A 14,969-nucleotide genomic window follows, 5' to 3' on the forward strand; every position below is an offset into this window, starting at 1 on the left:
ACAGACATTTCTCAAGCCATTGCGCAACTTGCCATGAATAATTTCCCCCTGGAATAAGACCATCATTTTGCGGTTGAATTGAGCGGAATCTCCAATGGCCTATAAAATCTGCCACGTAATTGCCACCAATGTTGGCTTTGACATTTGTAGATATTGCAATATATCATTTGGTTTCAGTAACCCTTTGCATCTGAAATGTAAAGAAATAAATAAATATTGAATTTGGATTTGATTTGTGGCTTCAACATGATTGGAGGAGACAAATACTTTTCTAGGCTACTTTTATATCTTGATCCAGAATGTTGTTGCTGTTCTGCGGAGGTATCGCTCTACTGAGTGCCATTTTGGCACATGCCAACCCTGGTATCTTATTGGCCATTCCAGGTGCCACCCTAACCATGTGACCAGCAAACCTGATGCATGAAACTGTATTTAACTTATGAGAGGCAGTAATGCACCAGGCTAATGTATAGACGATGACAGTTTTTTAATATGATTTAGAGCTGTGATTTTTGCACATTTTGGGTCTACCACACATACAGATTTGACACTTTTGTGTCTGCGAGCCTTGTAGTAATTGAACGCTACCAGGTTCGTATTCCTCAGCATTGCTAAACTCATGGTTGATTAATGGTCTGAAAGCCTCGTCACTTCAGAGCCCAGTCAGCTTTGCATGATATTAATTTGTGCCAAAAATTGCACATTTAATCTTGTTTATATCATGACTAATAAAATAAATAGTCATACGATAGTTGTCCATTATAGTATGAAAAGAAATCTGAAAATTCCGTGTTTCTTAAAAAATAAGAATTCCAATTTAGACCATGATGTACAGCCATGATCCAAAATTGAAACTGCCAAGGTTGTTCAGAGGAAACTACAGCAGGGAAATGGATTGTCGAGTGCTCAACAAATTTAATCAAGCCATACAATTCAGTTACTTTTTTTTCATTTGTGTTGCAGATAGATTTTTTTTCTTGCAATGCTAGTTGCAAGAGCAGCACAGTCATACTAAAACCAATAAAAAAATAAAAAATAAATGAATGAATGAATGAATGAATGAATGAATGAATGAATGAATGAATGAATGAATAAATAAATAAATATTTATAAACAACTATGAGTGATGAGAAGCTAAGCAGTATTGGAATTGTTGATGATGTCATCAAACCTGAATGTTATTGAACTTTTATCCCTTCATCACCAAAACACGCATATCCAGCTATCATGATATTGGCAAGTGTGCTATATTTTTAGGGACTGACTTTTGACACGTTTTAATTTTTTTTGCTCCTCTACACCGATATTGATAATTGATACTACAAATATAGCTGTTGTTGCAGCTTAACCCATTAAGGCCTAAAGCGCCTGGCAAAACATGCCTCTAAAACCTAAGGGTGACTTTTGAGTCACCCCCCTGTTAATAATAATAATAATAATAATTGATATCTCAGCTCCTGAAGCAGATGGAAGCAAAATTCCCAAAACATTTCAGAGCTTGCACCTGTGGCGTTATTATAAACCTTCAATATATATTTAAAAGTCAACAAACAAATGTCGCATCTGCAGGCATCTAACTCAACACTGGAATGCAGTTGTAATAACCTCAGGGTAATTATTCGTCGTCCATTCCGTTACAAAGCCGTCCACATTTTCAACATCCTCATTGTCTACAAACATATTTCTTAACAATATGTCACTGACTGACTTTTCTGCTATAGGGGGCTTTTTTTTTTTTTGTTACATTAATGTATTTTTGTACAGCTGTTGTATTAATGCACCTTTTCTGCCGTGTTACCGGCAAGCACTTTTAAAAAACCGACTTCATTTCGCCATTTGACATGATTGCCACATCTGTCCCGACAATCCCCTCACATGCTGATGCGGTAACATTAAAACACCTGCGACTTACAATCGGGTGCGGCGCACACATTTTTGAATAAACGCAGGACCCCAAACATTTTAGTGCTACTTGCCATTTTCATTTGAAAACATTTTCAAAGACCAAAATAAGAAAGACACACGCATTGGCCTTACTAACTGTGGCGGTCTGTTTTAAAAATAGATGACCAGTGATGGGACACTGACTTGCTAAGAAGAACTAAAAGAAGAAAAATGTCCCCCAAAAAATGTTAACTTATCATGGTACGCATTTCTTAATTGACCAAATATTCTATATTGTGTTTAAAAATGTAATAGATTGTGTCGAATGAAAGAAAGAGCTGTTTTTATTCACTCAAATATGACAAAAAATAGCAGCATAAATGGACCCAAATAAAAATCGCGAAGCGAAGTAGCAGTAGTAGTAGGCTGGTTCTGTGTGTACAACATATCTTTTTTTTTTAGTGCCCAAGCCGTGTTGGCAAGTAGCTCACATTTGATTTCTGAAGTTATGTGCAGCGCCGCCACTTGACCTCCTACGAAATGCAGCAGTAGCTTGAACCCTTGAAGTGACAGTAACCAGCCAAACGAGGCGGCTTTCGATATCAGTCTAATTATGCATTATTACATCGATAGAAATAATGTAACCCACCCATTATTGGGCTGATAGTTATAGTGCATCCCTACTTGCTTATTAAAAAAAAGATTTTTTTTTAGTCAGGATTAGATGCAATATAAGCAATTAGCAACAATTCACACATGGGCATTTATATACAGACCATATGTGACTTTACATCACGAAATATATATAAGGCATCACGATTACAGGTGGTTGTGTTCGGAGCCAATAACGCAATGTGGGTTGCTTGCGACCCGTCACAGAAGACACACTGTAAGCTCCCATGAAGATTGACGGGCCTTCTGTCTGAGTGCCTGCCACAGATCTCGGAACGTCAAAGAGTGTGGAAAAGATTGTTTGACAGCGCAATGGCAAATCCCACATTGCTCCCCCACAACTTCACCGTGACAGCCTTGATTGTACACATTTGTTGCAGTGCCGGCATGTAGAGACTGATAGAAGTAACGAGCTGTCGGCAGCACCATCCGTCGCCCACAGACCGCCATCCCCGCGGCGCGGGGAATGCCTCAGGAGCGCACCTCATGAATATGCACAATCATTATGAGTTATTAGCATGCTGCTTTGCATATTTACAGCCACTGTCTCCAGAATACAGATCGGGAGGGTCCGATAGGGGCCTAACAGTGCCTCTCTATATTAACAAGTCTTTGATCCGGCATTTATCAGGGGCACAGTTGGAGTGCCCCACAAGTAGAAAGGCATGAATAATGGGGAGCTCATTATATTTTCCAGAGGTGTGAAAAAGAAATTATTTATTTGGATGGTGTCAGTGTCCGTGCGGAACTGCACAAGAATGATATTGAGCATGTGTTTGTACGAAGCACACTATTGAGGAATATTCAAATGGCGTAAGGGTGCAAAGACGGTGCAAATAAATGAAATGGGGGGCATCCCGAAGGGCTGCAAGTATGCGCGCTGGCAGCAACGCCTACACGACGCTCTGCTGCTGCTGCGCTCTCATTAGCAACATTTACAACTATACGATACGTTGAATGTGTATTTCAAATGAAGCTCAACTGCTACAACTACACAAACAGCAATTATGGCCAACTATTCACCACAGAAAATGTGTGAGAAATTGGAATTAGGTACAAACTATTGCTTCACTGAAAAAATTTATTGATTTATTTCATTTTTTAAACGTCTTATTATTATTATTATTATTATTATTATTATTATTATTATTATCTTACCTTGCATGCTCTTCAGGGAGCTTTCTTTGTCGTTGCATATGAAACATCAAGTCCCCGCCATTCACATATTCAATCACAAGAAATAACCTAGAAAATTAAAAAGGAGAGTTACTTGGGGATAGCAAGTGCATTGCTGGAAAGAACAGCGGAAATGTTCTGTTGTTATTATTTTTATTTTTTTTCAAGCTCTAGCACTTGACCTCAGGTATGGAGGTAAATTTGGTGCAAAACTAACTTGTGCAAAAAATGTGTACCTGTAGAAAAAAGTCTAAATTTGTATCTGTAAAAGTCGTGATTTGTATCTGTAAAAAAAATGTGTGCCTGTAAAAAAAAAATTTGTGTCTGTAAAAGAAATGTGTACCTGTAAAAAAAAAATTTGTGTCTGTAAAATAAATTTGTACCTGTAAAAAAAAAAATGTGTATGTGTAAAACAAATTTGTATCTGTAAAAACAAATTTGTACCTGTAAAAGTCATGATTTGTATCTGTACAAAAAAAAATTTGTACCTGTACAAAAACTATAAATTTGTATCTGTAAAAGTTGTGATTTGTACCTGTAGAAATGACAACTTGTAGTCAAAGAAGTCGCCACTAGGAGTCACAAGTGGGTTTTCTGCTGCTGTACTGTGACGTGAGTTTTGCCCCAATTGTTGCGCTACAAATGTAGCAAAACTAATTTGTACTTGTAGAGCGCCTGATTTGTACTTGTAAAGAAGGGGGCGGGCTCTGGTGCAATGAAGGGTTGTTTTGACCAATCAAGTGAGAAGGATTTGAGCGGATTGGAGCGCAACCTCATTGGTTTAGCGAACGACGGTGGCGGGACTCGCGGAAGGATACAAGCAGGACACATCGTCGCCAACCAACATACATATTAAGAATACTTCTTAATATGTATGTTGAGGAAGAATACTTCAGTATTCTTAATATGTATGTTGAGGAAGAATACTTCAGTCGACTGAAGTATTCTTAATATGTATGTTGGTTGGCGACGATGTGTCCTGCTTGTATCCTTCCGCGAGTCCCGCCACCGTCGTTCGCTAAACCAATGAGGTTGCGCTCCAATCCGCTCAAATCCTTCTCACTTGATTGGTCAAAACAACCCTTCATTGCACCAGAGCCCGCCCCCTTCTTTACAAGTACAAATCAGGCGCTCTACAAGTACAAATTAGTTTTGCTACATTTGTAGCGCAACAATTGGGGCAAAACTCACGTCACAGTACAGCAGCAGAAAACCCACTTGTGACTCCTAGTGGCGACTTCTTTGACTACAAGTTGTCATTTCTACAGGTACAAATCGCAACTTTTACAGATACAAATTTATACTTTTAATACAGGTACGAATTTTTTTTTGTACAGATACAAATCATGACTTTTACAGGTACAAATTTGTTTTTACAGATACAAATTTGTTTTACACATACACATTTTTTTTTTACAGGTACAAATTTCTTTTACAGACACAAATTTTTTTTTTACAGGCACACATTTTTTTTACAGATACAAATCACGACTTTTACAGATACAAATTTAGACTTTTTTCTACAGGTACAAATTTTTTGCACAAGTTAGTTTTGCACCAAATTTACCTCCATACTCAGGTCTCGTCCTTGCTTGTAATGTCATCACTATGAACAACCAAGCATGCAATAGATCAACTAATAACTTGATTCAAATTAAATTTTAACTTGAAATGTCCACTCTAGTTTTTCCTATAAATAGACATTTACTATCATTTTTTTAAATATATATTCCAAAATGTATACATTATTGCATTGATAGTACTGAATTTAGACCAGGCCATTTGTTGTCAGAAATCTATTATTGATCTGTTTTGTTGACCATGCAGACATAAAAGGGAAATAAGCATTATCCTCTCGGTGGCACTTTAAGTGAAAAAACATAGCTGTATTAATAAAAGGTAAGTTCTTAAGAGGTTCTTACCGACTTTCCGTCTGGAAACAGGAGTGGAGGCCCACTAAGAATGGATTTGTGGAGGCTTGTTCAAACACGTGCTTCTCTGTCTGCACCCAGTCGATATCCTGGAGAGATTACGATTGAAGGCTCAATACAATTTCTCAGTCATCACTAAATGATGAGTTACGTCGGCATTGAATAATCATTCAAACTGACGTTTTGTCAATATGCAGCCCAGACGTGTTAAAATCGAACTGGATTGTACTGTACAATTCAGAATTCACCAAAAATCATAATAATAGTTACTCACATTCAAAAAGGTAGGACTGTCCATTTGCCATGCATGTTGGTTCACTGTAAAATCATTTAAAATCTTTACATTAACGGTGTTAATTATTTTCTGCAACATGCCTGTATGGTTAATAAAGGTTTTAGGATTACCCTGCAACAGTTTGTTTCGATTTTCTAGCGATTCCATATTACAATTATCTTGTTAGCTATACACATTTGTGTGTGTTTAGCCTGCGGCATGATAATTCCGTGTTTCTTCTTAAATTGTCAGTCAACTGATGAAGTTTTAATATTTTATGAGCTACAACCAAGTGTGTCTCTGAAATGTACCAATGCTGGAAACAACACGTGATTCATATATGGTGCAATATGTTGTGCTTATGATCCCAAATTCCTGGTCAATTCCATAGTACTTGAGGAATTTGTAATTATTCTCATTAAGCCATAGAAATGTATCCCCTATTGGTAATTTTGTCTTCTTTAGTACTTTGTAGTCAATTTTGTGTAAAGCTGGTTACACACCCACTTTGATGTCAGGCATTACAGTGCTGCAGAGATTAATAATTCAACTAATGTGTGTGCGTGTGTGTGTGTGTGTGTATAGGGCTATGAATAAATAAAAACAAGATGTCCAATCAAACCAAGGGGTAGACATATACTACAATTCACTTTGACTGGGAAAATGTTGATATTTATCGAAGAAAACATGTAGTGGTCTTAGTTGTCAAATAGAATTAGAGTGAAATCATTACGTGTGTCAAAAAATACAGTCCAGCCCGCTGAAAATAATATTGTGCATGTGAACATTTTTTACTTTATTTGTTGTCTATAATTTTAATATCGGTACAAATCCAATTTCCAATGAAGCTGGGATGTTGTGTAATATGTGAATAAAAACAGAATACAATGATTTGTTGGCCTGCAACTAACAATTTTAATAATCGATCAATTTGTCGATTTGCTTGCTAATATTTTGTCAATTAATTTATGAAACGGATAAAAAGCATTTAATGTCCATGCCTTCTTTCAAAAACATTGTTTCAAAATGGCAGCGTAGTAAATGCACTAAAAAATATTATTATCATTCAGTTCCTGGTTTAGTCTGTAACATGTCAGAAAATGTTCATCAATGTTCTCTTAAGAAGAAGCAAATGTTTTATTTTGAATCAACAGATCATCACTCTGCTTTCCTATAGGACTACAGAAATCTGATGACATTCATTGTTGAGAAGCCTGCAAATCATTAAAAAAAAAAAAGCTGGGACGAGTGCAACAAAAGACTGGGAAAGTTGAGGAACGATTACAAAAAACAAAACAAAAAACACAAAAAGGAAGAAAAAAGTTTGAACATTATAGATCTTCGTCTTTGCGGGGTATTCATTTAAATACAGGTTGAAACAGATTTGCAAATTACTGTATTCTGTTTTTCTTAATATTTTACACAAAAGTCCCAACTTCATTGGAATTGGGGTTTGTATTTTATATTGAGTTGTATTTTGTAACAAGTAGTGTGACACTGCATATCAGTCTTTCATTTACTTGATTGTTGAGGTGCACAGTTTCAGTCAAGGGCTTTTTGATTCAAAGGTAATGTAAAAAAAATATATATAAAAAAATCGATTGTTTGAATCTTGGGCTGAAAAAAAAAAAGTCTGAAATCCTGCTGTTTTATCCTCCAAGTCTTTAAGGGCTCCTTAGTTGTCCTACATCGCCATCTAGTGGCTTTGTATAACATGACACATCAGTGTGGCCAATCGACTGTACTGGATATTGAATGGAAAGCAGCCTTTTTGTGTGAATATTTTTCTTTGGTGGATGGATACAGAATACTGTACAGCTTCTAATAGCTCGATTTTAATTTGAATAGTGTGATTTTCACCATGCAAAAGCAGCATCAACTGATGCGTACTTTCAAACCCGCGTCAAAAAAATATGGACCACTTTATATCATCTTTTCCAAACCACCAAACATTGTTGATAACACTTTACTAGCATGGTGAGAAAACAGAAGTAGTACAGCATCTGGATTTGTTTGTGATGATTGCATGTGGCACGGCCTCACCTCATCGTCATGAACCAGCTCCTTCTTCACCACCTTCATGGCATAAACCTGATCATTCTTCTTTAAGCGGACCAGCAGCACCTTGGCGTAACTGCCGCGCCCAATAACTCGGATCAGGTCGAAGTCTCCCAACCCCAGAACAAAGCCTTGGGACAGCTTGATACCGTCGATTCCATCCACCACTGATTTAATGTCCTTGCGTGAAGCAGAGGGGACAAATCAGTGTACAGCGTATTCATATTTTCAATATACAGAACATCAAGTGGCTTTTATTTGGATGTTTTGCCTTTGTGTTTTAGATTTGAAACACGAATGAGACAAGATTATAACAATTCCACTTTTATTTCCAGGTCCATCTGAATCTGATACACAACTTGGAGTCTAACGCACACTGTTCACTTCTCGTATTTTTGTTTTCTTTTTGGCAAATTCCACCCCTTTTATTCTTCACTTCATGAAGTCTTCTGCAAACGATAACTTATGACACATTCATGCTGGAGGCTGTTGCTGATGTCAGTGGCATTTGTTTGGGGACTTCTTTACAGTTCTCACAATGTCTGCTGTTGTTTTCCTTGATCTGCCCTTTCGACGTTTGTTACAAAGTAAACGTTTCTTTCTTTAGGACATTCTGGATGTTTGCTATGGACAAAGTTTGTGCAATGGCTCATTTTCCATCTTCTCTAAGCTGCTTGTTTTTTCTTTCTTTCTTTTTTTTCTCTCTCTCTCGCCACACACAGACAGCTGTCTGGTGCTGTTTACACTTTGAACTCGCATAGATGTCTTCACAAGCTAAACCCAGCAGAAGTACAGACATTCTAGGCTATTTGTTGTCAATCCATGTAACGGCACAGATCTTGGCAAAAGACACACCTGTCAATGGCGTTTCAATACTGTTCAGATGAAAATTCTAACAAAAGGTGCCATCTTGTTGTGGAGCAGATCCAGAGACACAAATATGGAAGTAGCACAACGGAAGCGTACTTGGCCCATAATTTAAAAGTTAAGACAACATCATCCCTAATCCACAGCAAAAACAAAGGAATTGACCTTACTGTTCATACTTTTAGAAGGGGGTTAGCACAAAATGTACCACATTCCTCACCTCCACATCTGTCTCTTCTATTTTGTCCACTGTACAGTTGTGTGGTAAATACAGTCCTGTAATGACAAACACACACATGATTAAAAATGGTTGCACAATGCTTACATGGAGTCCTTATGACTCAGATGCATATATTTTGTATTCAAAACTCTTCTAGGCCATAAATACAGGGTGGCACAAAAAGGGAAGCCCATAAAACCAAAAGTGATGGAAGAAAAATATGTTATGCATAGCAATTTAAACCTTAAAACATGCCATCTAAGAAACAATGTTGGAATTTTCTTTTCTTTTTTTTAAATGACGTCCTGTAGATGACATCCTCCTGTACGAATCCATTGAAATCTGCTGTTGAGATTCCTTGTTGGCCACAGCATCATCTCAGTTGGGATTCCATCATTGTTTGATTGTAAATGGCATGGTTCAAGGTTTCAATTACTATGAAATAAAATATTTTGCTTCCATCACTCTCGGTTTTATTGGATTGTTAAAAAATTCCCGTTTTTTTTTTGTGTCACCCCATATAAGACAACAGTAACGACAGTAACCGAGTGTGCCCCGTCGAGTTCTGAACGAGTTCATTGCACATCATTCATAACCTCGTATGTTGGTAGCATAATAAGATGAGGCTCTTCTGTACATTGAAATGTATATTTTTATAAAAAGTTGTTTTTGGTCCAGCAGAGGGAGCTAGAGTCCAGCAAGCCACAGCATGCTCTGAACTAGGTCAACTCACAGGGGCTCTCTTAACATGAGCCCCACAAAACCATTAGTTCACTATGTCCTCAATTTTCATTTACATTAAACTCCCTATAACTCCTAATCCTGAAATGATAGCAAGTAAAGTTTCATCTTACTTCCATCTGTGTCCTCTGTATCATCTAGTGGAAGGTCCACCTCTTCACTCGTTGCATCTGAAGGGGGCTCCTGAGATGGCATAGCTGGATCCTGAACAAAAAAATGAAAAACGCTGTCCGCCAAATATGTATACAAACATCGCCTCGTGTTAATAGAAAGCCGGTGAATGAGTGTATGGCAAAGCATGTTGAAGAGGAAAAATCTCAATGAGGAACGAAAAGGACGTTTTGTATTCAAAGAGGTGCTGAGAACAGTCTACACTAGAGAGGCTGCTCCAATGTGCGATTTTCTCTGGAAGTGCAATGAATCATTACATTCAATCAGGGTCGCTTTCAAAAGTCACTTATCTGAGACAGAAGATAAAGACATCAAGCAGTGATCAAGAGCTCGGTATGATAGCAAACAAAGTGACAAGATTGTCTTCAAATGCTTCATTTGATATCTGTTTTGGTCTGGAAAGCATTGGCGACAGGATGTCTTTGTCGCAAGTTGGGTCCATTTCTGAATGCAACAATGATGCTAGTGGAAATCGCTACGTTATGCGAAAAAAAAACAAGGATATGCGAGATAACTGAAAACAACTGAGAAGTAGAGTGGCCATCAAAGATGGTTGCTGACAAGAGATCTATGCCGGTCCGTGTAGCTATTGTATACCGCTGCTTGACAAGCGTCACTTTAATGCAGCATATAATAGACTTCAGACTGGCTGGTGGCCAGTTCAGGATGATAACCCGACTCTCCCCAAAATCAACTGGTAGGCTCCAGTACACGCAAAACCCTAGTGACGATGTGCAGTACAGAAAAAGGATGAATGGATTGATGGATTATTTATTTTCAATATATTCCTAATACAGAGAAGCTGAAAGTTGCATGAACTGTACAGTCGTCGTGAGCAAATCCGCAATGAACAAGGGACTGACTTACCATAAGCCTTTGGCAGTTCTGAGGGATGAGTCTGTGACAGCGCTTATGGACCAGCAGTTTGCAGTTGATACACTTGTAGCCTTGCCCGCCAAGCCCCCATATCCTTTCACTGCAGAGGCCACAGTAGGCTTTCTGTGGGTCACACACAGGACAACAAACAGTGACGGTTTAGTCTTTTAATCGACAACAATAAGACAATTACACCGCCAAACCTACATTTGTGTTTTTATGCCCGTACACATAATTACGAAGTATAAAACGGAAAATAAATGAATAGATTTACTGTATTAGTAAATACAGATCCAACACTTTGTTTAGTCTCAAAACTTGAAATGGTTATAGTAGTAAAACCCGCCGTATAAAAACAGAAATCTAGATTTATTTATTGTTTCAAAATGCAAATGGGTCAAAGCACAATTATAAAGTACAGTATTTGCGTTTCCTCCAGAGAGCTGTAATGTAAACAAAACCAAAAAAAGTATGAACATTTAAGAAGATAATTTGGATTACTTACGTAGATCTGGAGTATGATGATGCACAAATATACTGAACATGTTACAAACAAAGTTGAACTTGTTTCTGCACCCAACAAATATTTACACCGGTTTAGTCAAAGAAAAACAACACACGCATTTTTTTCATGAGACCATGCAAAAACCTACGTAAAAATGTCTTCTTGGGGAAAAAATAATCGGTATATCAAAACTGACAAATGTAAAAATCTAATTGAATGAATAATAGGGCATCACAATACAATGTAAGGTCTGGTAAGCACATCCGCCCGACAGTCGAGAAGTTCAGAGTTCAAATCTTAAACTTGGTTGGGAGTATTTTTAATGGTGTCCCAGTGTTTTTCTTTTTCTGGGTAAGGCAAAGGAGTGCATGGACAATACCTTAGCATGACCAAAGGCATGCAGCTCAGAAGGAGCGTCTTACTACTATTCCACTACTAATCTACTTATTCGTACCTAAGGCTGTTGTTTAAAGGAGCGAGCTCCTGTACATGTCTCTCAAACGTGCTATTGCTTTTGTCCAGGAGGTGAAACAAACAAGCCAACGCATCACATGAATGCGACCAGCTGCACACTATTATGCCCCCTCCCAAGCAACAGTGACTGTGAGCTAAGTGTGGATGAACTTGACATTTTTCAAACAGTTTCTAGATTTGATTTTGAAACATATTTGTTGTTTACATTAAGTTTGTACTGTACTGGATATTTTCAGGCCACAAATAGTATAAACCAGTAATTTTGTACGTTTTTGGGTGGTTTTATGCCATGAAAAAAAAAACTTCAGTTTAACAGACAATCGGCTACAACAGACGAACGAGCCCTATCCTGCATTTGTCGGTTAAATAGAAGGTCCACTTTATGCCTTTTTTTTTTAAGTCAAGGACAAATATACAGAACATAAAGACAAAGATGACCCTCTTTTCTTCATAGAATTACAGCAAAATGTCTTTTGAGTGCTGTCCCATAACATATTGGCGTAAATATGATTAGTTCACAGTGGAGTACGTCATCTAGCAGACAGCAGACTACAAATAACATTATGAGGGGATCACACACTTGCTTTTAGATACAAATGTGGTGTTTGACACCTTCAAATATGCATCCATTTTCAGATACAGTAGCTAGCTTTGCAAGACTAGTGATTTGATTACAGTAATTTCTGGACTATAAGTCACACATTTTTTCACTTGCATTCAACCCTGTGGCTAATACAAAGGTGCAGCTTATCCATCAGATCACAAGGGGGCGCACTATAAAGGAAGCGCAAGAGCAACAGGCAGAGCAAAACAAACCAAGTGAGCACGAGAGTGAGACAATTTGCGCTCTCATTATGGAAAAAAAAGTCGTGGGAACCCAGTGCGTTAATATCAAAACCCCTGCAGCTTACAGTCAAGTGCGGCTTATATGTGTAACAAACTCAATTATTCCCCAAATTGGACACTGGACGGCAAAAGAGCCACTTGCCTGTATTGTAACTATTGAATCTTGTACAGTGTAAAGTCCTTCATCTAATTGATTATCTTATAAGATGGTCATATCTTGTTAGTCGGTTGTACAGACACACAAAGGAGTAAACCAAATGTTGCTTTTTATCGCATACCTACTAATGAAGACAAAAGACGTCGATTGATAGCAGCAATCAACAGAAAGGACTGGCAGCCCACAAAGTATTCACGGATTTGCAGCGATCATTTTTTGCGAGGTTATAAGATAAATGTTGTAATTAGTAGATAAATGTTCATACATTTGACTAATAAACGTACACTCTAACAAAGATTGTAACAGGGGTCGAATTGCGCGTTTTAAATCACATAAATGAGCCAGATAGTTAGCGTCCGCTCCAACTGCACGAACACACGGCTTAGTTTTAAAACGCACCTTTTTCAAAACTATTAAGTGCATTTGACTGTTTATTAATGGGGGATTTTGTCTTTGTGCTTGGAGTTTTTCACTCTGGAGCCGGAGTCATATTCATGAAATTAGCGCATAGCTTGCCACTACGATAGTAAACGTAGTAACATAACATCATCACAGCGTTTCAATATAGAACGGACTGTGTAAAAATAAGTCAGTTAGCATGATAAACAAGTTAGGTTTACCTTTGCATTACGAGGTATATTGTCCCCCGGTGTGAGCGCAGTTTTTGAATCAGCCCTGGTGCAATGAAAAGAGATGGCATTGACTACATAATGATATAGGTCGTGCCGTGCGCTGTGAATTCCGGCAAAGTCGGCGATTTGATTAACTTGGTAAAAACAGCATGCAACAGAAGGTGAGGGGCTGTTTTCAAACTAGCGATCTCCAACTAAAGTAAATATCGCGCTATATGAGTCCCGACTAAATGTGCGACTTCGACTGACAGGCGACCTTCGGTTGAAGTATTAGATTCCATGGCTCTATGGGCAATAATAACTTTTAATTTGTAAAATAACAGTCGCTAAGTCACTAAGTCGCTCCGGGTCACGTCCACTTCCATTCAACAATCATTTCCTTCCGCCCTCCGTCATAGGGCAGTCATGTGATCACGTGACGTCGGTGCAAATGGTCAATAGTCAGGTGCGCCTTATAGTCCAGAAATTAACTGTACTTGCCATTCAATAAAGAATTCAAACCCAGTATATGTTTATGGCAGATTGTGCAGTTGACCACACTGAGGCAGCTGAGGATGGTTAATTAAAGATACACTAGAAATTAGGGTTGCAAAATAACACTGTAATTGAAATAGTTTACTGTAGCAATGTGTTCTGCAGTCATTTGTTCTTTGTAATGGTTACAGTAGTGTATATAGTAAATGCAGTGAGGTTGGCTGCTTAAGTTACAATATTGCATCAACTACAGTACTTTTGGAGTGAGAGGTTTTAGTTGTTCCTGTTTGTCACTCTGTTGACTCATCATTATTCAAATTTTAGATACTGTACACATTTTTCATGTATGTATTTTTTTTATAAATAACAAAACAAACATTAACACAAGTAATGTACGTTTCCATTATTCCAACAAATGTCCATATTTGTCACTCACATCACTTAACGAGTTTTACTTAAACTTCATTTTTCCCCGTAATGAAATAATCATCCAACAACTCATTAGAGAAAAAACACATCATACAGCAGGATGGAATTGGCCTGGGGCTGACAAATAAAGCTGTACTAAACGTTTTGTGGAACTTCCACAGTCATGAACACACTTCCCAAATCAGTGCCCGCTGAGGCTCTACTTTTTTGTTGATCTGACTGACAAGTTCTTATCAAGGTCACTTTGGTATTAACTACTGTATGCAATGAACACCATATCAAGTAGGGGTGTTAGAAAAAATCGATTCGGCAATATATCGCGATATTACAGCGCGCAATTCTCGAATCGAATCGATATGCGGCCGAATTGATTTTGGAACATCAATTTTTTTATGGGAATATTCAACAATACGTCTCACTTGGAGTTAGGATTTACACATTAAGCATGGAAGAATGTTATATTAATGGAACATTAAGCCTTAATATTTTATTTCAGTGCTGTTCAAACATGAAACAGACTGCAACCTGAATTTTCAGATAAATAAATAAATGTTCATACAAATCTTACAGTGTACATGTACA

The 14,969-nt window shown here is 37.7% G+C and overlaps 1 protein-coding gene across 2 annotated transcripts in view; it reads right to left on the bottom strand.

The window, feature by feature from the left end:
• The window catches only part of prkcz (protein kinase C, zeta), a 59,712-nt gene that overhangs the window by 22,048 nt on the left and 22,695 nt on the right, over positions 1-14,969 (bottom strand). For both annotated transcript variants that reach the window (XM_086068616.1, XM_086068617.1), the window contains 6 exons: positions 10,862-10,993; positions 9,937-10,027; positions 9,083-9,138; positions 7,981-8,175; positions 5,655-5,752; positions 3,715-3,801 (listed from right to left, as the gene is read on the bottom strand). In XM_086068616.1, coding sequence (XP_085924742.1) covers positions 3,715-3,801; positions 5,655-5,752; positions 7,981-8,175; positions 9,083-9,138; positions 9,937-10,027; positions 10,862-10,993 — 659 coding nt within the window. The remainder of the gene's footprint in view (positions 1-3,714; positions 3,802-5,654; positions 5,753-7,980; positions 8,176-9,082; positions 9,139-9,936; positions 10,028-10,861; positions 10,994-14,969) is intronic.

This window comes from Leptonotus elevatus, chromosome 2, assembly GCF_054856555.1.
Source record: "Leptonotus elevatus isolate MCC_2025b chromosome 2, RoL_Lele_1.0, whole genome shotgun sequence".
Lineage (NCBI taxonomy): Eukaryota > Metazoa > Chordata > Actinopteri > Syngnathiformes > Syngnathidae > Leptonotus > Leptonotus elevatus.